This window comes from Corvus cornix, chromosome 2 (assembly GCF_000738735.6).
Source record: "Corvus cornix cornix isolate S_Up_H32 chromosome 2, ASM73873v5, whole genome shotgun sequence".
NCBI lineage: Eukaryota > Metazoa > Chordata > Aves > Passeriformes > Corvidae > Corvus > Corvus cornix.
In genome coordinates, this window is record NC_046333.1 from 37,286,607 (window position 1) to 37,310,652 (window position 24,046).

The following is a 24,046-nucleotide window of genomic DNA, read 5'->3' on the forward strand; positions in this document are numbered from 1 at the left end:
GCGCGAGGGGAATGAGCAATCAGGCTTCCGCACCGTCACAGCACATCTTGCTGTCACCAGGGAGGGGGGATGCCAAGGTAAAGCTTGAGCGCTGCGTGTTTGGGATGAGGAGAGCTCGGCTGCCCTCGTGCAGTCGTGGTTTGGTGACCAGGCTGTAGCTCGGTGCAGTTATTAGCAGGGAGCCACCAGGAAACGCCTTTGCTGTGCTGCTTCTACTGAAGAGGTTTTGAGAAATCCAGGTTGCTACATCCTGAAAGAAGTCTAAAACGGCCACAGCTGGTGATGCTCCCTTTTAGCAAGCCCTCTCCCTCTGCAGCAGGGCACTATCTCTCCTGGTAGCATATGCTGCAGGACGGGTTCTTTTCTCTTTTTAACAAACTAGACCAATTACACAAAATCAGCTGAGAGGGGTGACCTACTTGGACGGAGAAAAGGGAAAAAAGTGTTTGAGAAGGAGACCTTGATTTCAAACATCACCTTGCATGTCCTACCATTTGTCCTAACCAAGCAGGGTCGCTACCTCTGAAGGTGTGAACTACATGGCTTAAGGACTTGCCTTTTTTCCCCCCCCTTTCTTCTTCAGCGGGAGAGAAATAGTTACCCATGAAGGAGCATTCCAGGTGTTTCTTAAACATTCTTGCATTACAGCTGCAGCATTAAGAGGTTAAAATACCTAGAACATTTCTCCTTACCCTGTCTCTCACACACAACGTTTAAAATTAGAACATCATTAGCAAAATTGTAGGTGGCTCTGGGGAAGCGGGGGTTGTTTTTCAGTTGAAAGTCACAAAGCCAACAAATAACATCTTCACAAATACCTGGGTCTTGCAGGTCTTCAACATGGCTGGCACTGACACAGCTACCTTCCTGCATGCGGCTCAGTGCAACACGTAAGTACAAGAGGTCTTTCCATGAATTTTGTGTCTCTGTGTGTGTGTATTTTGGTAGATTAGTGGTTTCTTCCCCCTGCTTTAAATAGGTGGGTTGATTGCGACAAACAGTGAATGTAGCATATTGCAGATGTTTTTGGTTCTGGGGCATCATGGGTAATATCTGAAAGGCTCTGCTTTTGATACCAAAAAAAAAAAAAAAAAAGTAACTAGGAAAGAATTCACCTGTGTTTCCAGTGCTTGCATTATCAGCACCTATCCCCTGTTAAAGAATGACATATATTTCAAATAATTTGTGAAAATATTATGGCCTTGCTTGAGCCATTAAAATGTTGGAAGGTAGGTACCTCAAGGATTCCATTAATACCACTCAACAGTAAAGGAACAGATGAAAACTACAAAGGAAAATTAAGGTATGGTAACGAATTCAACTTATTTAATGTGGAAATGATGTTTTTAATGTAATAAGAGCAAAAACTGTCTTAGATACGTGTTCAGAAGGGAAGAGTTTGCCACATTTCACCACAGGTTAAGTAATTGTGTGTTAATAGGATTTTGTTGAATATGTTCTGGGAAATACTAGGGCAAGTAAGGTTGCTTCTCAATATGCCTGCATTTTACCTTGAAAAGAAGTCCACATTTCTGAAAACTCTTGTCACTGCATATAGGCATGATGGCTGTCTGGAGATGTAAGAGGAGTTTTAAAAAGATGCTGTGGAGAGGAGAAATAGTGGGTGCTCGTAAGATCAGTTTTAGAAACAGAAGGAAGGGAAGAATTGGGCCTTCTCACGAAAACTGTGTCCTACCTATTTTCCCTTTAATCCATCAAGCTAAGAGATGCCCCATTTTGACTTTTATTAGCATAATATTGCTGTTGGCCAGCCTTAGTCAGGCTTGCATTTTAAAAGATAGGTGAGGGGTTTAGTTGAACCGAGTGTATATAGAGAGACCTGGGAGAATGTTGTATTACTTTAAATTGTTTTGAAAACAGAAAATGTTTTCTGTACTCTAGCAGTGTCGTCAATATTCTCTCACAGTGTGCACTTGGTATTTCATGATAAGTATGGCTGCCTCAAATCACGTAAATAGGGGTTAAGTAAATATGACATTCTTTCATGATAAACTTGTCATTTACTGTTCTTATGAATGGTCAAATTCATGTGTTTATTGAAAACCTTGTAACTTGGATTTCATAAGTATAAAGTTTTAGCATTCTTTTCACATCCTTGCATTTGCATGTTGTCAATACATATGTGTGGTGAAAGGAGAGAAAAGAGTACTACTTACTTCATCGTATTTTACCCATTACATTTTATATGTCCTATGCAGATAGAGTGAGGTTGATGCAGGATGTGTGCGTGGAAAAATCCTCGTTCTGGAAATATATTTAGAATAAAAATTGACCAATATAGGCTTGCCTGGTTTTGGGGAGGAGTGGGTGCTCTGAAGAAGGGTTGGGTTTTTTCCTTCTGGTAATTAATTTTTAAAGAACTGGTTTCCTAGTTTAAGAAACCAGTAAGGGAGGGAGAGATGCAAGACATTATTACAAGAAAAGGTCAGTACTATCCTGTTCCTTCATTGTTTCATTCCTGGGTTTGTTTTTTTTTTCTCCTCGTGTCTGACCTGCCAAAAGATTATTTAGGAGGGGAGGGAAAGAACAGTGTGTTTATAAGGTAGACACATGTATCGGAGGGAATGCTTAATTAGGAAATTGTGATACAGCCCTACAGCCTAATGGAGTGAGAAGATGACAATTCTCAGCCAGCTGGGTGGGGCACAATGCAGTGCTAACTGTAAGCCTTTTGTCTAATAAAAATGCCCGAAACAAAGTGGTTGACTGGCAATCAGCATCCCACTTGACCTTTTCAAAGCCAGGAAAACAAAGTTAATGAATGTATCTCTCAGTTGCCACTCTGTATATCGGGATTTTTGTGCATTACTGGAGAGCCATGACTCTTGCAGCTTTGGTTCTTATCGCAGCATGGCTATTCAGAGTTTGAAAGATGATTTGTGAAATTGTGCCTGTTGAAATTATTAAAGCCTTGAGCGAAAGAAAAGCCCTGTATACAGCTGCTGAACTACTTTGCCTGACTGTTTTTGAGGTTTCTTTTCTTGTCAGTGCAATGAATTAACTTCACCAGAGTTTCACAAGGTTGCTGGAAAACGCAAATCTTCCTGTTCCTAAGCTGTGCTTTAAGTCTCCTGTATTACTGAATAGTTGGAATTACTAGATAATTACAGCAAACCCAGTGCATTATGTAAGTTAAATGTAGACATTGTTTAAAACTTTATTTTAATGAGGTAAGGCATTCCTAAATGCTCTTGCTAGAAAAATGATTTTGAGCTTTTTTCTTAAATGCTGAAAATACTGCATGACTATTAAAGAATTTGTAGCATTTCATAAGCAGGATACTGGCAATACGCTGTTGTTTTTTAATGCTCTAGAATGTAAAATCAAGTCTAATAGTCCCAGATATGTGTAAGCAGCTATTTATGTGTTGCTAAATTTGAAACAGTATGAATTGTATAGCTTGTGCAAGACTCTGGTAAGCATCTATTGAAAATGGTGTACAAGAGTCTGTTCTGATGCAGATCATTAGCGTGAGGGGAATTTTATATGGTTGTGAGATACCTTGGAAACAGATCTAATATTTGTGCTGGTTTGTTAGTATATTAAATGCTTAATTACTTCCTTTGAACACGATTGAGGAGATTCATTTACAAATTAATACTTGTTTTTAATGCTAGGTGACAGTATCGCCACTGAAATGCAGAATTCTCTGTGGTTTACACTTTCTGTAGAGACAAACCATTTAATTTGCATGTATCAAAAAGAAAATGGTGGCTTCTCATCTCTCGGTGAAGACTGAATAGAAAACTGATGTGGCGATGTCTTAACACTGGGGCACTGTTTCGCAGAGAATAATGTATGCGCTGAACTGTCATCATAAAATTAGACAAACTTTTTAATGAGCAGTGAACGTTTTAAGATGCAGTTCCTTTCTGCTGCACTTAATGTCTGAATGTTATAACGGGTGTCTGCGTTAATAGAAAACGCTCAGGCTTATGTATCGTGTCATAGATAAAACAGGGAATAGGCTAAAGCGGGGAAATATAAGTGCTATCCAGGAACTGATGTTTCTTAGGCTTGCTGTAGGACATTCAGTAAGATGAAAAAGTATAAATGGTAAATGGTACATATTTATCATCTGAGCATTATTGATCTAGATGAATAGAAAACAAGTAAAAATCAGCATTTTAAATAGAACTTAAAAATGAATCTCTAAGACTTTGAAACCTGTAATCAATGTAAATTGGAGGGGAGGAGAAGGAAGGGATTGGGGGAACAGTTGCAGGCATAGAGCACATGTTCTACTTCTTCATCTTTGTCTAAGGAAATAGGTATCATGATGAAGAAAATAAAGCAACCACCTAAATTTACTGGATTTCAAATCAACTAGTAGCACTTCTGAATTTTACGGGGTATTTCTGCAAATCAGTGTGTTGTGTCTGTGCTTTGTTGGAGCAGCAGACCTATTTTCAAAGCTGTTTGTCACACTGTCGTTTTTATTATAATAAGGCTTATATGGAAATACTCCTGCAATGCATCTAAAGAAAAGACAAATGGCAGCATTTATAGGAGGTGGCAGATCATACCACAGCGTGCGCGTAGGGAGGAGGGGGTTGGTGTCGTTTGTCCCAGCCCCCTTACTAAAGAGGGACTCACATTACTTTGTTTAATTATGAGGCAGGTTGCACTGGACTAATGTAAAGATTAACACAATAGGGCCCTTAACCTGGTTAAAGAGTCGGGGTCCTGCCCCAAGGTAAACAATGAATACGAGTTTGTTTGCCCAGCGGTTCTTACTGGGTGGAAAAATAGCTAGGAGACTGTTCTTTTTTTCTTCTTAAACGTTTGTCTTGCGTATGAACAAATTAAAATTAGGAGTGTTTTGAAAGAAGTTTGGCCTTTCTAACAAATCAAGAGACTTGAATTTTGTTGTTTTATTTCCACTGAAGGGCCTGATCCCATTTTAATATTTTTAAACTTTAAAAGCAAACTCATCAATTTCAAGATTAAAAAAATAAATGGTGACTGCTTTAGCTGATATAAAGCCACAGTTGCTCTTGTAGACTCATGCTGTTCATCCTCTGTAGTAATTGTGGCCCTCTGTAGTGCAGCTATTAATTCTTGCAAATTTGAAATTTAATTTTTCTTTATGCATAAAAGGGATAAACCTGAACAAGGAAGGTAGAGATGAGGAAAAACCGTGGTTTTTCTCTTTGTGAAAGCCTGCTTTCCCTGCTGAATAGATTTAATTTCTGTCTTCCTTACATGAAGGATTTAAGTCCTGAAGGAAGATGCAGGCTTTATGTGCCAGAAGTTGCAAAGCTGGGCTCCAGTTCCTTGGCATGCTGACGGGTCACACTTCCCCCTGTGGACCTCACCTGGGGATGAATAGGTTTGGCTGAGTTTTTGCCTGCTCTTAGTTCTTCTGAAAATCTGTGTTTGTCTTGGAGGCTGACAGATAAGAAATTGTTAATTTTAAGGATTTACTAAAGTGTGAGCTCAAATTAGAATGCTTCTGAAAACAGATCTAGTTTAGATTTAGACTACAACTGGAAAAAAAAAAAAGGTTGTAAATTATCATTTTGGTTAACTATCAAGGCAACAACACCATGGACAGTTTTGAAGCCCACTGCAGGAAAATGGCTGCCTTCATTTTTCTTGGCTGGGCTTACAGCAGAGAGCTCTGCCCCAAGTCATCGCTGCTGGCTCGTGGTCCCATTAGCTCAGCTGAGGTGCACCTTGCACTCCCGGCATCCTCTGTTAGTACAGGCTCCGTGCTCTCACTCACACTGCCAGCAGGCTGTGGACTTTCATCCTGAGCAGCTTGACTCATCAAGACCTCTTAAAGCAAATATTAGCAAGGCAGAGACCAAAAGCACTGCCGGGGGAATGGTGCTATTGACCGCAGTTGAGCCGAGGCGTTCCCCGCTGGCAGCCACGTTGTGGCTGTGCATCCCCTTCCCCTGGCACTGTGTCTTCCCGAGAGAGGAGGATCTGCACCAGAAAAGACTCTCTTACCACCTGCTTTCCAATTCAGAGTTAGCCAGCTTACCAGAACACAGTTAGTCTAGCCTAAAGAAAGAAAAATCTAGTACTCAGTGACTGATGCCACACATGTCATGCAGCCGCTCAAAGGCGATCATCAGCCTCATTTGCCAGAGCAGGTACCAGTGCTTCGGCACTAGCTCTGCTTCCAGTCACCATTGAGGGCTTGCAGGTTCACTGGAAGCCAGCGGAACACTTTTGGCATGCTGTGATAGCTATGGTATTGGTGAAGATGCTGGTGGCTGTACCTTTAAATCTCTGCTCTTGGCTGATGCACAGGTCCAAGGGAGCCAAGGAAGGACCAGACAGAAGACTGGACAAACCCCTGGCACTCCTAGTGCGAGTTATGCCCTGCTTTGCCCCCACCCCAGTCTGGTATGTTACTGGTTCTGAGAGCCATTGAGGATGGGCACAGCCTGAGGAACTTGGAACTGGTACTGGCAGGGCAAAGCTTGCTCCCAAAGGGGAGGATGGTGTTGCAGCTGATTTCAGAAGTAGACACTCATCAGGTCTTCCAGTGGGTTTTCAGCTAGGCTGTAAAAGTTTTTTCTTTTCTTTCAATGCTTCCTCTTTAAAAGTTAGAGGCACTGTGTGGTGTCTGATTCTAGGATTGAAGGCTGGATGTACAGGGACTTAAAACAGCTCAATCTGTCACAGATGCCAAGCCTGACCTTGGACACATAGATAAGCTTCCCTCTAGCATTGCTTTTTCAGCAAAACTTGGGTAAGGTGGTAGAAATGATGTTTATTGACTTCTTCCAAGCGAGCTGTGAGGTCTAATATTTGTAAAGTTGTTTGTGATTCTTTGGGAAGAAGTGCAATCTGCTTCTGGCTGGCACTCCTGCTTCCTAACCCACTTTGGTTAGGAGTGAGGTGGGAAGCATGGTTTGAATCTCCACTCCTCAAAACCTGTTCACCAGGGGCTCCTTCAGCAAACAGAGACAGATTTCCTGGATAAAGGGTTTGATCCCCAGTGTGCTTGAATGCATTATCCAGCTGGCTGTCAATATCAGAGCTACTGAAATGGGGAGTGTACAGGGCTGCATGCAGCCTTCTTTTGGAGAATGGAAGATGCCTTTTTCCTCATTTAGTGTTTTAAGTGAAAATGAAGTCTGCTGGCAAGAGAAGACTCAAAAGCACTGTGTGCTCTGTAGCCTGCAAAGGGGGCTTTGATACTGCTTGGAGCTGAGCAGCTGGAGCATGGATGGGATTTACTGCTGTGAGTGATGTGCCCTCTTCCCTCTGCAGTGTTCTCAGTGGGCAGGCTCCACATCTGCCTGTGACTTTTGCCCCTGGACAGCAGCACTTGCTGGATTATGGAGGCTGTCATTTATCATCACTGTCTCTGACTGTAAAAGACAGTCCAGCGCTCCTGACAAAGTGATGGGAGGATTGGGTATGGTCGAGAAACAGCTTGCAGGCTTTTTTAAGTAGGAAAGTGATTTCAGAGGAAGTAAAGGAGGTTGGGAGAGAGGTAGACTCCCAAAGACCTACAGCAACAACTTTACACTCACACAGAGGGTTGAAATTTGCGGGAAGAATGGAAAGTGGAAAAAATAAGTGTGCCTGACCACAACCAGAGATAGGGATTATTTAAGAAAATAAAGAACGGAAGGAGTTGTATTCAGAAAGGTCAGAAGGATTAAGATTCCTTCCAGGGAAAGCCTGTGGGAGGTGAGTTTTCTGGGAGGGAAGATGCAGCATATGTCAGAAAAGGGAACTGGTGGATCACCCAGGCGCTGCAGGGGACTCACCAGGACTTCTAGGTGCACCAGGTACAGGGAACCTGGGAGCATCTTCTTGCTGTCCATGTGCCAGGAGGCTGGTGTCCAGCTGGGCAACAAATAGCGTGTTTGAGGGGTGCAAAGGTTGAATGGTAATGGGATTATCAGCACACTTGTACTCTAAAAACTAACAAGTCCTGGTGCTTGCTAGTTCAGTTCTATTCCCACTAAAATCTGCTGGTTTTCTTCTTTTGGTTTCAGCAGGTACAGCTACTTTGCTGAAAAGTGGATAAACTGCCCAGGTTCAACATCAGCATCTCTAAGAAAGGTGCTGAGTATTCACATACCTGTTTATACTGAGAGCTGTGCTGCTCTGTACTGCTTTTTATTTTAGGGCTTTTTATCTATTCATGCAGTGTCAGTACTCTGGAGACCTCCTGCCTTTCCTTCAGATATGTTTTCAGCGACATAAAAGTGACTGTGTAAAGCCCATTTGCCTAAGTCTTGAGCAGGGTTGATGAGTTTAAAAGACAATCCAACAGTGTCAGGAAAACAAGTTGAAGGCTCCACAAAAATTCAGCAAACACTTCCATCTGAGTGCAAATGGGCATCTAGCAGGGTGCAGTGTGCTGCACAGACAAGTGCATCGGGAAAGGTCTGCTGCTGTCTGGTAGCTGTACTGCCCCAGAGATACAGGCAGGACCTCTGGTCACTGCCACCAGTTGGGGGAGAGAAGCTGCTGAGTTTGTGCCACGTGTGTCCAGTGCGTATAAATCCTTGTGAGGCTCAACTGAAAAGTGTGGCAACTCACAGCGGAGTAAGCCTGTGGAGTTGGGGGTGTGAGTCCCTCCTCCCATACTCCCATACTGTGATGCCTTCACCAGCAAGGTGCTTTAAAAGCCACTAATCTGCTATCTCGTGGAAAGTGTGGGGTTTTTCATGGCAACTGTCAGATCCTGCCCAGTCATATCAGTGTCACATACTCTGCTGCCTGCCTGTTTCTCAGTGGCCATCCCAGTCTTGGTGACTTCCCTTCATGGCTCACCTTGTTCTTCCCTGGCTGCTGCTGTGCCTGCAGCAGGTCTGGGTGCTGTCACAGGCTGGCATCCCCATGCAGCGGTGATGCAAATAACAGATGGTGCAAGAAAATCCTGTCTTCAATGTGCCCCAGCAGAGGCGCAGATGCAAGTTCAGGCTTCTCCTTAGGAGCAGGGATTTCTGGAAACACCTACCCCATTAGCAGCAATGGTGGCAGCAGCAGTAGAAAGCTTTAGTAGGTACCTCCACCCACACCCTATTTCAAAATAGTAACAAGAACCTTCAGCAGTTGGCAGTCTAAAGTGTCCAGGGATATACAGATTTTTTTTTTTAATTTTTTTTTTTTAAAGCTGGCTTTGCTGGTTATTCAAGAATCATGTGATCAGAAGTTAAAAGGGTTTTATTTTTCTGCATCTCGAATGTTAAAGTGGCAACAGTTTCTTTGATTCTGCGTCAAACGGTTTTCTGTTTGACGCAGAATTCAGCCACAGCCCAAGAGCACCGCAGCTTCCCTTCAGTGGTGCATGCCTGGTGGATGATAACATATCAAATACCAAGGAACAGCTGAACAAAAGCTCTTTTTAAAACAAACAAAAAAAAGTCCTAGACCAAACCTCACAGAGGCCATAGCATTGCTCGTTCTTAAGCTGTCTTGGCCAGCTGGGCTAGGATTGGGAAGCACATTGGATGCATGTGCTCTGTCAGGGAAACAGAAAAAAAAAGTAATCCCTCTACTCCTGCTTGCAAAGATAATCCAGGCTAAATAGTACCATTCCTTAACTCCACCTGCCCTGAAACTTGGTGAAAGCTACCATTCCTGCTACTTTTATTAGGTCAGAAAGTGTAACTTCGATGCATCAGGAAATTCAGAGGGACAAGGCTGCCTTGTTGACTCTAAAGATGCTTAGGACTTACCCACTGGTATGGAGCCACCAAAACCACAGCCAAGTTATTGCTACACCTCATGAAATGGTTGGTGGGGGCAATGTTAGAAGCTGTGGTGTTTGACTGCCTCCAGACTTTTTGGAATAGATAATTTAGCTGATGGAGGAGATTTTTTCTGACAGGCAGGAAAAGGGATGTTAGTTGCTTTGCAGGTACCAGTTTATGCATTGTCTGCATCTAGCTTTACATTTCTTGGGCATTTTATAAATAGATCCAGTCAGGAACGTGCCTGTTTATACAAATCTGCAAAAAACATGGCAGGTTTCTATGTATTGTGTAGCCAGCCTGCAAGGGGTTTTGTTCTTGTATCTGGTTCTGGAGAGACCAGTGTGTGTGTGATTTGTAGTGCTGATGGGAATATAGGCAAAAAAAAGGAAAGGCAGAAGGGTCTTTGTGCAGAGCAGGAGGAGTTCAACCTTGCAAACTGCCAGCTGTTGGAGGATTTGAGGGGGTGTGATAGGGAGCACATGGTTTGGCAAATAGCTATTAGGGGTTAGTGCCACCCAGAGCGTTTTGACCCCACAGGCAGGTGCCTGGGGCTGGTGGGTAGGGGGGCCAGGCAAGGGGTTTCCCTCTTGTTTTAGCATTGGGTTTTGGGGTTTTTTGTTGGGTTGTTTGGGGTTTTTTTAATTATTCTGCCCTCAAATGCTCTGGAGGCTGTGCCCTCCTGCTCCTGTGACTGGGTGAGCAGGGTGAGGCCCCTCATCCACCAGCGTCATCCCAAGCAGGGCTAGGGGAGCCAGGTTGTGGGATGCTGAGGCATCCAGCTGAGGCATCCCAGCTCAGGGACTCCCTACACTGTGGAAAAGGCAGCAGCACCCACAGTCCCCCTCGGTCCCTTAAAAGTCAACCCGCAGGGGATTCAAAAAATGGTGAAACCCAATGTAGTAATTCTAGAGAATGGCTATTATTTTATTATTGGGAAGAAATCGTCTCTCTGCGTGGGTAGGAAAAAGGAAAATGTGAGAAAGAGCGTGTTCTGTAAGGACACAGGGTGTGGCTCAAGCATCAGTAACAAATGCTGGAAGAAAAAATGCTCTTTGTTCTGCAGTCAGGTGGGTTGACAACTATTCTCACCCTTCCCTGGCATGCATAACACCCAATGCAATTAAAAGATCGAGGAAGGCTTGACATGCTGAAACTGCTGCAAGTGCAGCAAGCAGAGGGATTCAGCCTGGAATCTGCTTCTTTTTTTGCTTTTCAAACAATTAACTTCCGAAGGTTGTAGGTATCAAAATCAGCATATTTGTTTCATACTGCTGCATTGTTTTAATGTCAATGTTCTGTGTGTTTAATGCTTCAAGTGGTAAGTTAAATCTGTCTAGCACTAAAATTTATACTGGCCTACATGTGACTAGAATTGGACCAAAGAGTGCATTAAAGTGTATTAAAAATATGTACATCCATATACATGTGCAGTACAGCAAATTGACTTGTAATGACAGTCTCGCTAATTGGAAAATAATTTCAAAGCTATTCCTTTTAAACCACCCTTGTTTGTCTCACAGGTTTAACACTTTTTATTTTCCATTTATTTAACTAAAAAAAAATTACCTTCACGGTTGCTTTTAGATTGCTACAGGCTAAAACAGTATCTTGAGCTTAAAAAAATTCTATTATCCTGGTTTTTTATGCTTTATTCATTCTGCTGTGCATTGGTTTGATCCAGTGACTAAAATGCTGCTGTCTTTTCTTCCCCTAAGCATCAGAACTAAAACTTGGTCTCATTGCAGTTGCTGGCAAGAAGTGAAAATCTTGTGCAAGTGAAATACTATGAACTTGTTCATAGACAGGCAAGCAGGACTGACTGTGCGAAGCGATGAAAAGAAGATGTGACCAATATACATCTCTCTTTCCATTTTAAATAAATTCTTCTAAGGAATTCAGGGTCAGGAATTTGGGCAGTTACTTATTTTGTGTGCCTGTAGAAATTTTATATATATATATATATATCTATATATCTTCTAAAAATGTCTTATTTCTTTTTCTGGGAGGATGAGAAATCTACTTGCAAATTTACATCTTGTGACATTTCCTTACAACTGCACACTGGCATATGTACTGCTAGAGGCCAGCCCATCATTTCTTGGTAAAAAGAACCTTTCAGCTCGGTTACCTCCTGTAGAGAGCTAATTTTCCAGCAGTCAGGCTTGATCTGGATAAATAATTAGAGAGCGCGAGAGAGAGATGAAGATGATCACATCAGCGCTGTCTGTAATTCAGTTAATACAGCCAGACCCTGTGATTTTGCGTCTGCAGCGTACTTGCGTGGTCTCAAAAGCCACAGAGGCAAGCAGTCAACAAAGCCAATCGGTTACATTTGTCTTGGAAGAATTAGCGGCACTTTTCATTCATTTGTGGAAAGCCAGCAAACAGCTGCAGCATGCATCTGCAGCACAAGAAGGTGATTCTTGACACGTTCGCTCTCCCCAGCCTACCCCCACACATGCAAAAATTTCATCGTGCAATTAATGCTGGGGTATTTCCATCCTTAAGGATGGCTTTTTCTTTTCCTCTGCAGTTTGAGGCGTTGAGGTGTTTTTATATTTGAGTTTAAATTGGTATTTTGTGTAGCAGAGTAAAAGCTGACTTGGGTAAGTCAGCTACCGTTTTGGCATTTCTGGATTTTTATTTTCTTTTTTTTTTTTTTAAAGCTGGTCAAAATTATTGGATAGCGATGCTAAAGTGCAGAGATGTGCCTGGCTGTCTGCAAAGCGGTAGCATTTCACATGACTCTTAACATCAGTGGAAGAGATCCAGTTAAAGCAAACTGCATTCTCCTACAGTCTTTGAGGGTATGTTTGTTACTGACGTGCATTTGCTCCTCTTGCGAACTATGCTATAAAGGGGTTAAAAATACATCTTTGGTTCACTTTATTCCCAGTGGTAGCTCCATTGCATTTATACATGGATCAGATTAAAATAGGTCAATATCTTTTGTGGAAGGTCTTTTGACACTTTGGTGCATGACTGCAGTACACCTACCTTGAGGATGAATGGACCCGAAGGAAATCCAGGCATTAACAAAAACACAGCCTAGGGATACTTTAGGATCACATTCCTTTATTCATCAACTAAATCAAAGGCTTGACAGAAGATGCTTTATCATCGAGTCAGTCTAAATAACACTTTTTCAGGTGACAGATAACTCCTGCTGAAGAAATAAACTATGTATTTGGGTAAGAAAAATAGGAACTTTGTGGGATTATGCTGCTCTTCATACTGCATCATTTTCATTGGAATACATGTATGTGCTTTAGCTGAAAAATTTCAGAACCTTATTAAAAAGAAAATTGTGTATTCCGGAGTTGCCTTATGGCAGGAAGTCTTTGTCTGCCTGTTCGCTTTATTGCAGTTGTTTGCTGCTTTGTATCGATTTTGTCTACCAAATCAGTATATTGAGGATGACTGGGGAAGGCAGGGTGAAGGGAGAGGGTGCAGCTCTGCAGTTTGCAGGACCAAGAAGCTGTTTGCTGCCTCATGGTATGCAGGGTTTTTTGCTTCCTTTTTTTTTTAATTACAAAACCACAAACAAACCTAACTTGGAATTTTGGAATTTCCATATTATGAAGAGGAAGAGGCTTCTTTTCGATATAATGGCACCATTAACATCTATTAATAATGCAGACAGGGTAAGTAGCTGGAGTAGGAGCTCCCTGGGGGCCTCGTAAAACAGATGTGCACTATATCTTCCCGGATTTGATAGCTGCTGGGGTCGAGGGGGTCGCTGTGGTTCCCGTTTATTTCCTCTGGCAGCGGTTTTCTAATTTAAGCACCTCTGTCTCCTGGCTACAGTTGCCTGCTGTGCCGTGGAGGGGGTGTTCGCGCATTGTCATGCCTGCTGCCGGGAAAGGGGGCACGGCCACAGTTGCCCCTGCCTCGGTGCTGCCTCACGGCTCCGCTCGCTGTCGCCGGCATCTCCTCAGATGCATTTGCTGTTCGAGGTGCTGGAGACGGGCTCTTTTGTTGATTTCCCCCCCCCCCCCCCCAAAAGAAATTAAGGTAAGTGTTTCCTCCTCTGCAAGATTTTTTTCTTTTATTTTCTGTCATGGGAAGGAAGAAATATTCCACCTTGCAAGAGCATGTAGTGTATCACTTGAGGTGCGGTCTGGCTCCTGGTGGGAAATGTAGTTGCTGTATCCCCTTTTTCAAGATTATGCTTCGCAGTTTTAATTGAATGTATTCACGGTGCTGCCTCTGAATAGATAGCGCTGCATGTTCTTTCTGTAGCTGTCAGCATTTAACTCAGGGGGTGGGTTATACCAGAAGGACTTAAAAATATTTCTTTCTTTATGCTACCTCTTTAATTGCAGATTACTCTGCAAAAGCAGTGATAAAATATTAGTGGTCACAGTGTATGGCAAAAGGTCTTTATGAATGGTTCTGTATCAGATGTATTCCTATCATGCAGGATTAGGGTTGCCTCCAGTCCAGTACAAGATGTGAACATCTGTCCTTGTGTGCACCTCCTTTGCAATGTAGTCTTCCTATTTGTATTTAAATGTAGAGGTATGCGCTCTGCTAGCTTGTCAAAGACATGCAGGGGAAAAAATCCTGGTATGAGGTCCAGATCCTTTTCAGCTGCTTCCACCCTCTGCATTATTCCAGTTAAAAGTTTAGAAATGTGCAGAAAGGTAGTGTAACTCCTTGGAAAGAAAGAGACAGAGCAGTTACTTCTCTGCTGTTTTTATTCTGCCATTACTATATATGCAAATGACCAACAGTATCTGACGGCCAGGAACACCACATTATATAGGGAAGCATGATGTCTGCTGTATACACTACCGTAAACCCTTCAGCTGAGAATCAGGTTGCATCTGTTTTTGCAGCAAGATGAGGGTACATCAGGTAGAAGGAAACAACAGAGGTGTGAGCAGGTTGGTTTTGGAAGTGCTGCATAAGCCAGTTTATGGGATTTCAGCAGACAGCCTTCTGAGTAGGATGGATGGACCTTACTCTTCCCCCACATTCATTGAAAACTTGAAGTACAGCTTGCCTCTGACTTATCCCTTGCTGTACTGCATTCTTCTCTTTTCTATACCGAGACACTGTCCTTGTGTATGTGCACTGACAGAGCAGGTGCCTCACTTAAAATGGTACCGTGTGGTTTCGACTAGACCTGTGTTAAACTGGTATGTTAATAACTTGACTATCTGGCATAATTTAAAAGCATAAATATTTATAACATTTATTCCTCAAATGTTTTCTTTCTCTAATAGCATCCAAAGCTAAGAGGTAGAAATTAAACTTTTTAAAAAATGTATGTGAAACTTGAAGGGGGGGGAAAAAAGATTTATAAGCGAAACTGCACTTTTTGTAACACTTCAGGTTTTTTCCCTTTTATTAGTCCAGGCTATACTTGCAGACAGTTGTCTTTTTTTAATATATTGTTTGTTCTTCTTATCTTTCTCATAGAATTGCAGTGTAATGCTAATATCATTTAGTCTTCAAATAGAAATGTGCAGATTTTACTAGTTAAATGTGTTTAATTTTAAAATGTGGACACTTTTGCAAATAACTTTTAAAAACAGAGCCATTTTTCTTGGGGAAATTTGCTGTCTGTTACTTCTGGTAATTTTGTTTGCGGAATAACACAGAACATTTGCCCCCTCATTACAGAAAAGGTCAATAAGGCTCATAACTGACAGGTTCAAAAGAACAATAAAATGCTCTGTGTTTTTAATCAGATACTTGAGTCAATGGTTTTTATTGATATTTTGCTAACTTATAGTCTGTTCAGTAAATTCTGTTATGAATGTATACATTATTTATATCATTGAGACCTTTCTTTGTGAAATTGGTGTGTGAAGCTATGACTGCTGTTAGTGCTCAATGAATCCTTTTCTCCAGGCTCTGTAAAACAACCCCTTCAGAATTAACTGAAGACCCAAACATTAACTAGCATAAGGAGAGATGGTAGGGCCAAGCTTTGTGTTTTATAGTTTATACAGAAAACCAACAAACCTGAAACCATTTTTTTTTTTCTGTTTGTGGCATGAGCGGTTTATTTGGGCCCCTTTTGGACAATCAGTGGAAAATTTAACATCTGAAATGCTGTTCGTATGTGTGTTTGGTGGCTTAATATTTAATGACTGATTATGATTGAGATTATATATAACTCTCCTTCATGAAATGAAGTCAGACTATATGGATTTTGAGGTGTTGGTGTATTTTTTAGTGTACATTTTCCCCTTATTTTTCTACAAGGGGAAAATACACATACAGATACAATCAGTGATAGGAAATAAAAATTTTAATTACTTTTATAGTATGATTACTGTCTGGATAATCAAAGCATAATGTTTTCAAGGTAGAATAATAAACAAAGCTAGAAGCAAAATTGCCCGCTTAGGGAACTTTGCTGAATATAAAAATACATTGCCAGAATTCAGGCTTCCGCATTCTTTGGGAAACAAAGGAAAGATCCTCTTTCCTTTGTTAATGGTATTTATCATCTTTAACTCATTAGTTGCTGACGGCAGAGACGCAATGTTGGAGGGACTGGAAATGATCCACTGATAAAATTCACACAAGTTCCTTGAGGAATGCCTGTGTGCTGGTATTTTGCAGTTAAAATACACGCAAAAGTACGTAAGCTGCAGGCGTTGCTCCTCTTTAATTCTCCTTAAAGAACATCGAATTTTTTATCTTGTGTTGATGTGTTTCATGCCTTCTAAATAAAGAAGAACAATTGCAGGATTCCTCTTTATCTGAACTTTGGGTGCGCCCTTGTGTAAAATGGAAATGCTTTTTGAGGCATCCACAAGAAGGGAACAAAGTAGAAGGTAATATGGGGCTGCTTTATATGACAAGCTGTGATTTGGCCTCTGATGAAAAAAAATCACTGTATTTTTGTCTGAGCCCTCTTAATTTCTTGAGAAGTTAACCTTTTGTAAGTGATTGTCTACAAAGCAAGGTCAATTATGGGTTGATATAGACCAGTCTATAAAAATATATATAAATATATAGATCTCGTTCTTTTTAAATTATCTTGGTTTTCCTTTTTGTCTACATGTTGAGGGAAAGGATGTATCCAAAATGTGAGGAATATTTTTTTCCTTTACTTTAGGTGGGTATAGCACTTCTGCATAACACACATTCATTGCTTTTACCAAGTCCATTGAGTTCTCCTCTAAATTAATTTTTAAGAATTGTGTTTCAGTGGATGCTTCACTACATTGTCTTGCTTACATAAGGCTTATAAACCCACAAAGAATTTGCACCTTTTCTTTGTTCTGTTTATTTATTCACATTAAATCATATGTACATGTTCCTTAAACTTTCTGTTTAAGTGAAAAATAATTCTCCCTTCTAGTGACTCTTACGTTTTTGTGTGAGATCTTGCAAATCTCTAACCAGGATCTGTACTCTAGCTGCTTATGATAACTGCCAGCATATTGATGTGAGGGGAGGAGCAGAAATCTTAACAGCTCACACTCCAGACACCCACACTGATTGCAATAGAGGAAACTCTGCAGCAGCAAAACAGAATAGTAAATACAGAGTAAGAAATCGTGACAATGTGGCAAGTTATAATTACAAAAGGGCACTTACAACACGCTGAATGCTTTTTTTCTGTATATGATACATGTGAGATTTTTTGCATGGGGAAAATCCCCAAATCTGTCTGTTTTACTTTTTGTAATTGTATGTTTTGTGTCTCCTGACTTCTGATTGAGTGACCTCAAAAGCAGGGCTGTTGGTTCTCTGGACTGTGACTGGCTTCATACTCCTAAGAGTCAGGATCAGGTACAAAAAGAGGCAGCATTGGTGGTGAGAGCTGAAGAGCAGCAGTGATTCTCTGAGGATGCAATTTCCCCCTTCTTCTTTCTCTTTTGCTCAACTCAGATATACACAGTCTTACATCTATTTCTGTATGTACATGTGGCAGAGTGGCTGTGGTACCAAGGATGCGCAAGGACGGCGCTTCCAACGCCACTTTTGAGTTTTCACGCGTGGGAATTTGAATTACGTCACCCAGATTGTTCCATAGGGATAAGATTATTTGGATTGCAGAAGGAGATAAATTAGTTATCAAATGTGCCTGGGAAGATGGGAGGCTGCATTGGTGTACAGAATAGGAGACAACTACCGATTAATTATGCTATAGAGCACGCATAGCTTATAAATGTACGCATGATAAATGTTCGTATCATACACCCTTGTCCACTTTATCCATGGACAACCCATTTGTCTCCCTGAGGACTGCTGCAAATATTCAAAACACCCATCCCTTTTGAAATAAAACCAGCCAATGTAGTGGGTTTTTTCTTTCTCCGCAGTGAAATAGTGAATTCATCCCTGTTTGTTGGTCATAAAAAGTTTGAAAGTGATTGGCATGTTGTAAGCAGCCTGTCCTGAAGGAGAGGGAGGAGGGACATCCAGGCTGGCTGTGGGGCACAGCCTTTGCCTCTGCAGGAGAAATGAGCGCTGGGCTGTGTGTGAGAAAGGGTTGGGGAGAGTTCTTTTGGTAGAGCCTCTGGTGTCCATTCCTTCCAAGGCCTCTGTTCCTCATGCTCTAATGGGAAGGGGAGCACTGCCTTTTGGGGTTGAAGGAATTAAGAAAGTGTGACTTTGTACCAACTTGCCTTTCATGTCTGCACTTACTAAATTGCATTTGATTAAAAGGCAAAGTCACTTTCCTGACACTAGCTGTGTTTGCTCTGACCTTCCCCCACGGACACCTGTTATCCCAAAGGTATGGTTTTCTTCCTTGAGGAAATAACGTTGCTGTCCCCCCTCCTGCTTGTTTTATGCCCCAACAATTAATTTTCGTGAGAATCAAGGGATCTTCTTTTTGTGTTTAGACCACGAACACCGCGTGGGGAGATTAAACTGCTGTGCATGACAATTATGTGTACATGAAACTCTTCATTAGCCTCCATACTAAAGAAAGGAGAAAATAGATGTCAAAGAAAAATTTCTGCCCAGTTCTGCTTCCTCAGCAGGTGAGTGGGAGTGTTGAAGTACCTCTTCTGACTCCAGAGCGGCAGCATGCAGGTATTCAGGCAAACCTCATCCCCAGGGGCAGATGAACGGCAGCATGGGAATATAGACAGGGACTGCAGCGTGCAACCAGGTGGTCCTGTGGCTGAACAAGTAGCTGGGGTACCTATTGAGTGAAGGAGGTGTCTCTGTGCCTGAGCATTTCCATGCATCTGCATCGCTTTGTCCGTGAGCCTTTGCTACCTCTGAAATGAAGTAGCAGAGCCTGATCCTTCATGAGACCATGGCCCCCAGCAGAGGGGCTGGAAGGGCTCAGTGCGTGGTGAGAGAGCTGTTCATGTTGAGTCACTGCTAAGAGTCCACTGTGGCTGGCAAAGTGACGCATCATTTTCTGCTTGAACAGTAGAGGTTTTTCTCAACACCTTGTGTGCTCCTTGCTCTGTCAGAGTTGAGCTTTGAACTGGTTTAAATTCATAAAACATCAAGGAATATGCAGATTTTTGTATCAAAAGTTGAATCCAAGAGGCTATTAAATACTATAAGTACTCTATAATAGGCTTGATTAGTCTAATATTAACTCCAAGTGACACTTAAGTGACATCAACTGTGACAACAGAAGTGACATTTTTGAATTGCCTTATTTTTAGGGAGAGTGTTGATCATGGCTTTTTCAATTGTCACTGTGGCATAATGCTCATAGACCAATATATTTCTGGCAAGCGTGACGTGTCCCTTCTCTCCGGTGTTAGGGATGTGGACAGTGAGCCTTGCTGCTGCTCAGTAGGGTTCCTGCACTGACAATATGCATTTGTGTCAACAGAAAACCATGGATTTCTGCTAACCTATTCAGAATTAAAGGATTTCTCGAGAAATATTTTTTGATTAGTTACCAGTAATGTTTACTGAGGCAAGGAAGAAGAAAAAGACCACCTTTGTTACTGGCAAGGCCTATGAGGCAAATGGGTACAGCAATCTGAGTGTGTGGTAAAAGAGCATCAAGACTGTGGTATCCTTTCTTTTTCCTCCTGGTCAGCAGACTCCATGTTGTTGATTCTGTTGTAGCTTTCTGAGGATAACAATTCCAAGTACTTGGCATCTAGAGAGAGGCAGTTTTCACCACTGTCTGTATATCCTTGGTTCCGGTGCTCTGGCTCCCAGGCTGATACCAGATATAGAGAATGACCTTCTCTGCCTTTGCTAAGCCCTGCTTTAGATCTTGAAGGTTGTGTTGGCCTCAATCATACAGGCCAACAATATTCTTCGAGCTTACGTCCTGGCAGGCTTAAATCCCAACAGTCTAAGAAAGCAATCTCTAAAAGTGCGTGTCGCCTAATCAAGACCCAGTGACTGTAGGCAATTTTTTATTGAGGGAAAAATCACAACAGTTCCAGAAATTTGGCTTTTTTGTAACGATTGTTTCATCTACATTTATAATCATGTGGAAGATGATAGACGCAGAATAATTCTAATAATGAAAGAAATGGTTTAACTAACTTCCAGTCTTGGTAGATTTCTGTGATTTTGGTGACCACTTCCCAAAAGATTCAATGCAGAATTTCTGGCTACTTTGTCCTGTAGCAAGTGCAACATGGATTGTAGATAAGCAGACTGAGGACTGTCATTGTCTCTGCTGATTGACTAGAAATAACCACATCCACTGTTTTATTACTCTGTTCTTTTCACCTAATAACTCTTAACTTTAAAGGCCTTTGAGATACAGGATTGCACTTTTTCAGTCCATTTCCTGGACAATGGAGCCTTGGTCAGTTTGGCCGATAAATTCTACTGTAATATATGTCATAAGCCTGGGTAGGAACCTAATTAAATTTGCCTGTGCTTCCCTTTTGCTTCTTCCCTCCTTACAGTCATTGACTGGACTTTTATCCAATATCTCCCATACAGCTTGAAGGAGTGCAGCTGTCTGTGCAGAACCTGCGCTGCAATACAGCACATATCCAGCTTTTCCCCGTGTACCCAGACATGCATGCAATAACTTAGGTTCATATCCCGATCTTAAATACACTTTCTTGCTTGATGTATTTTCCACAAAGACCATTTTCAAACTAATAGTTTTTTTCTATACGTTCCTCCTCTATTTATTTTCCAGTGGGCTCATTGAAATTGGGCCTGTGATAAGTCTGTCACTTCAAAAAATCAGAGATTCTTGTCTGTCGTTCTCATGATTACATGAGATAAAATCTATTAAAGACATATTTACTACATATTTGGTTTAATCCAATTATTTGGTTTATGAAAATGAGGCTTTTTTTCACTTCTTGGGTTTTGCGGTCTTAAATTCTGACATATAACATTGCCTCCTTCACTGCCGTTGCTGATGGCAAAGTGTTTTATTCATAATTTAGTATTTTCCATATAAGCATTCCAAAGGCTCCTTATCCTCAGTGCTTTGGATACAACAGGGTGGAATCTCCTGTGATTAACAAGGGCAGCATGTGCTGTTGCATGTTTCTCCAGTGACATTCCCTATGTTCATCTCACATGTTAGAGCTCTGAGGCTGATTATCCAAGAGTCACGGTCACAGTCAGTCTGCTTGAGTGTGACATAAAGCCTGTTTGTTTCTGCTGTGGGATATTCCAGAGGACCACTTACTGTGATAACTTTGTCATTTAGAAGTTGTTCCATGGCTACATACAGGTGAAAAATCACCTGTGCTGTGTGTCCTACTTTATTTGTAATGTTTTTCTTGCCTAATCAGTGAATTTATTCCATATGCTGATGTAAGACTCTTCTCTCCAGTTTCCACCACAGAACTCTGAAGCTTGGAACATCATTACAACTGGAAGAATTGTTGTTATCTGCTGATTCCTGAAAATCTGTCTGCTATCCTGAAGTCAAGGGAATGTAGTTCATGCAAGATGAATCAAGAACAGGGAGTTTTTCATGTGGTATAACAGTGCAGTCAGTCTGGAGTCTTTGGTTTAGCTGGGTGTTGTTAGGTGGACACGGTGTGCTCATCATTTGAGATCTTAAAGGATTTTTCATGCCGCTCTGCTTGTGTTCCCAGCAAAGATCACTAGGTAATAGCAAAGTTCACGTGTTGGCTTGTTGGAGAGATAAGAGCACCTAGAGGTGACTACCAACCCAGAAGAAGACTCTTGTGAATTCTGAATAATATTGAAGTTCCTATTTTCAGGACTGATCTGTGTTAGGATAACGAAAGGCTGCTGTTGGCTGGGTGACCAACAGGTGTAAGCTCTGTACTGTGTGTCCCTTTTACCCAATTTAAAAACCTCTTTTAAGCATTACCACCAAGGATCCTGCTTAATTGTTTTTGGGGGTTTTTTTAACTACATATAAAAGGAAGAAAGATAGGTCTGTCTATCTTTGAAATGGCACAAAGAAAGAGAGAGAGAAGCACATGGATTAATGGTTACCTGGACTGGAACATATGCTAGGTGTTCAAATGAAGTGCTTGTCTGGTTATTTCTATTGATCAGGGCTCACAAAGGGTTTTCTGTTGCAGAAGTAGGTCTGAAAGACCTCTGATTGTGCAGATAATCTTCTTAATGTATCTGGTCAGTTTTCCTGGTTTTGCTTATACCTGAGAAAAGCCTGGAGGAGATGGCAGCAGACCTAGGATCCATGGTCACGCCCTAATACCTCACTTGCCAAACAAAGCAAACCCTTAATTACAAACTCAACCACATTAAAAAATTTGTTGAGGGCTGACATTTGTGCATGAATTAAATGTGTGATGGGTTTGTTGTGGAGGCATGAGGTTGTAATTAGGGTTTTATATGATACTGTAAAAGGAGATTAATGTATAGTGTGTTTCCTTATCAGCGGGAAGCAGGAACCAGTTCCCTGTGACAGCACGGAGCCGGTCCCTGTCCCCAGATGTGTGCCATGCAGGCACAGGCTGTAGGAGCCTGTCTAAAGGGTTTCCATTAAGTAGAGTTTAAAAACACTGGGGAGGCAGAGGTTGGTAAGATGGGAGTTGGGAGTGCTTTTTGAGGTTAGTTCTAGGATTTCCTAATTAGCCAAAGTGGCAAAATGCCTTCTGTCTGACCATCATATGGTGCCTGGCAATGGCAAGGAGCTCCAGCTGGCTCTTGGGCCAGGTGGGAGCTCCATGAGGAAGCTGCACAGGGACATAACTGGGCAACTTCTGGTAAAGTCCACCTGTCTTTTTTTTCTTCAGGGATCTGCTGTGGTTTCCAGATTTTGCTGCACTGCAGAGCTCACAGAAATTCCTGCTTCAACCCTAACCCATCACCAGCCGATTTTTCAAAGCAATTTGCTTGTACAGCCGTCTCCCCCTTCCCACACCTACGCAAAAGTTTTTAAAATTGTTTTCTTCTTGCTGCCTTCTCCCAGCTTCTCCCTGTATGAACTGAGCCGCACAGCAAAGGTGGTTATGAAATCCTCTGCATATGGGCAGGATTGATGTTTTCGACATCTGTCCTCCACTGAGTTAAAATGCTGTTTTTAACTGCATCTGCAAGTCTTGCTTTTTAGGTCCAGCGCAATGGATAGGACAGGCCCAGCCCTCTGCATGCACTCTCTGCTATTCTTTCTCCCCTTCTTTGGGAAGCCCCCCGTTTCCCCATGGCGCTGACATAATTTCAGGATTCTTTAAAGCCACCCACATGCGTACGCAAGCAGTTTGCTGAGCCGTGCATAATGTGGTCACTTGAATGCTTCTGGAATGCCTAGGTATCATGTGAAGATAATGATCCATATAAATGCATTTCATAGCAAGGGCCTCATCTATAGATGGTGTGCGTGTAGGTTGCCTTAAGCGTTGGAGCTGCTTTTGCGTTTTGTTCCTCTCTCCACTCACTCAGCCTTAGATCCCTTTTTTCAGCTCTATATCTTTAAAAAGCTTTGCTTTTGTTAGCTGCATTAGAGATATTAATTGTGCTCACAGAAAGCCACAGTTAGGTGCATATGTATCAAAAGCCACTGTGCTCTTCATCTGGAGGAAAATTGTAGATTGTTTTTTTTAGAGGTTTGAGTGGTTGGTTGCTGCTCAGTGGGAGAAGAAAGTACATTCTTTCTTTTTTATGTGTTTGAGGAAAAATGTCATGTTTTCCACACAAGGTTCATCCTGGGTCTGCAGCCCTCCAGAAAAGTTCTGTTCTTAAGGACTGAAGAAAAAAAACCTGTGGATTTACAAAACTACTATTAAAATCAGCTCCAAAATACATTTTTCTCTTTTTTTCTCAGTGAGGCAGCTAAGATACTTGACAGTTTTAGGTGTTGGCTAGTGAGGGGTGGAACTTCCTGTTCCTGTCTGTATGTATAAAAGCATGGCTTGTCTTTGATGTGCCAGAGCTTCATGGTCGAGTCATCCCCATGGCTCTCAGTCTTCTCACTCCAAGACTTTGCATCATCTTTCCTCCTGCTGCACAGCCCCGTCATT

At 41.8% G+C, this 24,046-nt stretch overlaps 1 protein-coding gene across 1 annotated transcript in view; it reads left to right on the forward strand.

The window, feature by feature from the left end:
* Positions 1-836: 836 nt before the first annotated feature.
* LOC104689033 overlaps positions 837-24,046 on the forward strand; it is a 62,144-nt gene continuing 38,934 nt past the window's right edge. The window contains exon 1 of the mRNA XM_010398895.2: positions 837-890. Within this exon, the coding sequence (XP_010397197.1) occupies positions 872-890 (19 nt within the window). The 5' untranslated portion in view covers positions 837-871. The remainder of the gene's footprint in view (positions 891-24,046) is intronic.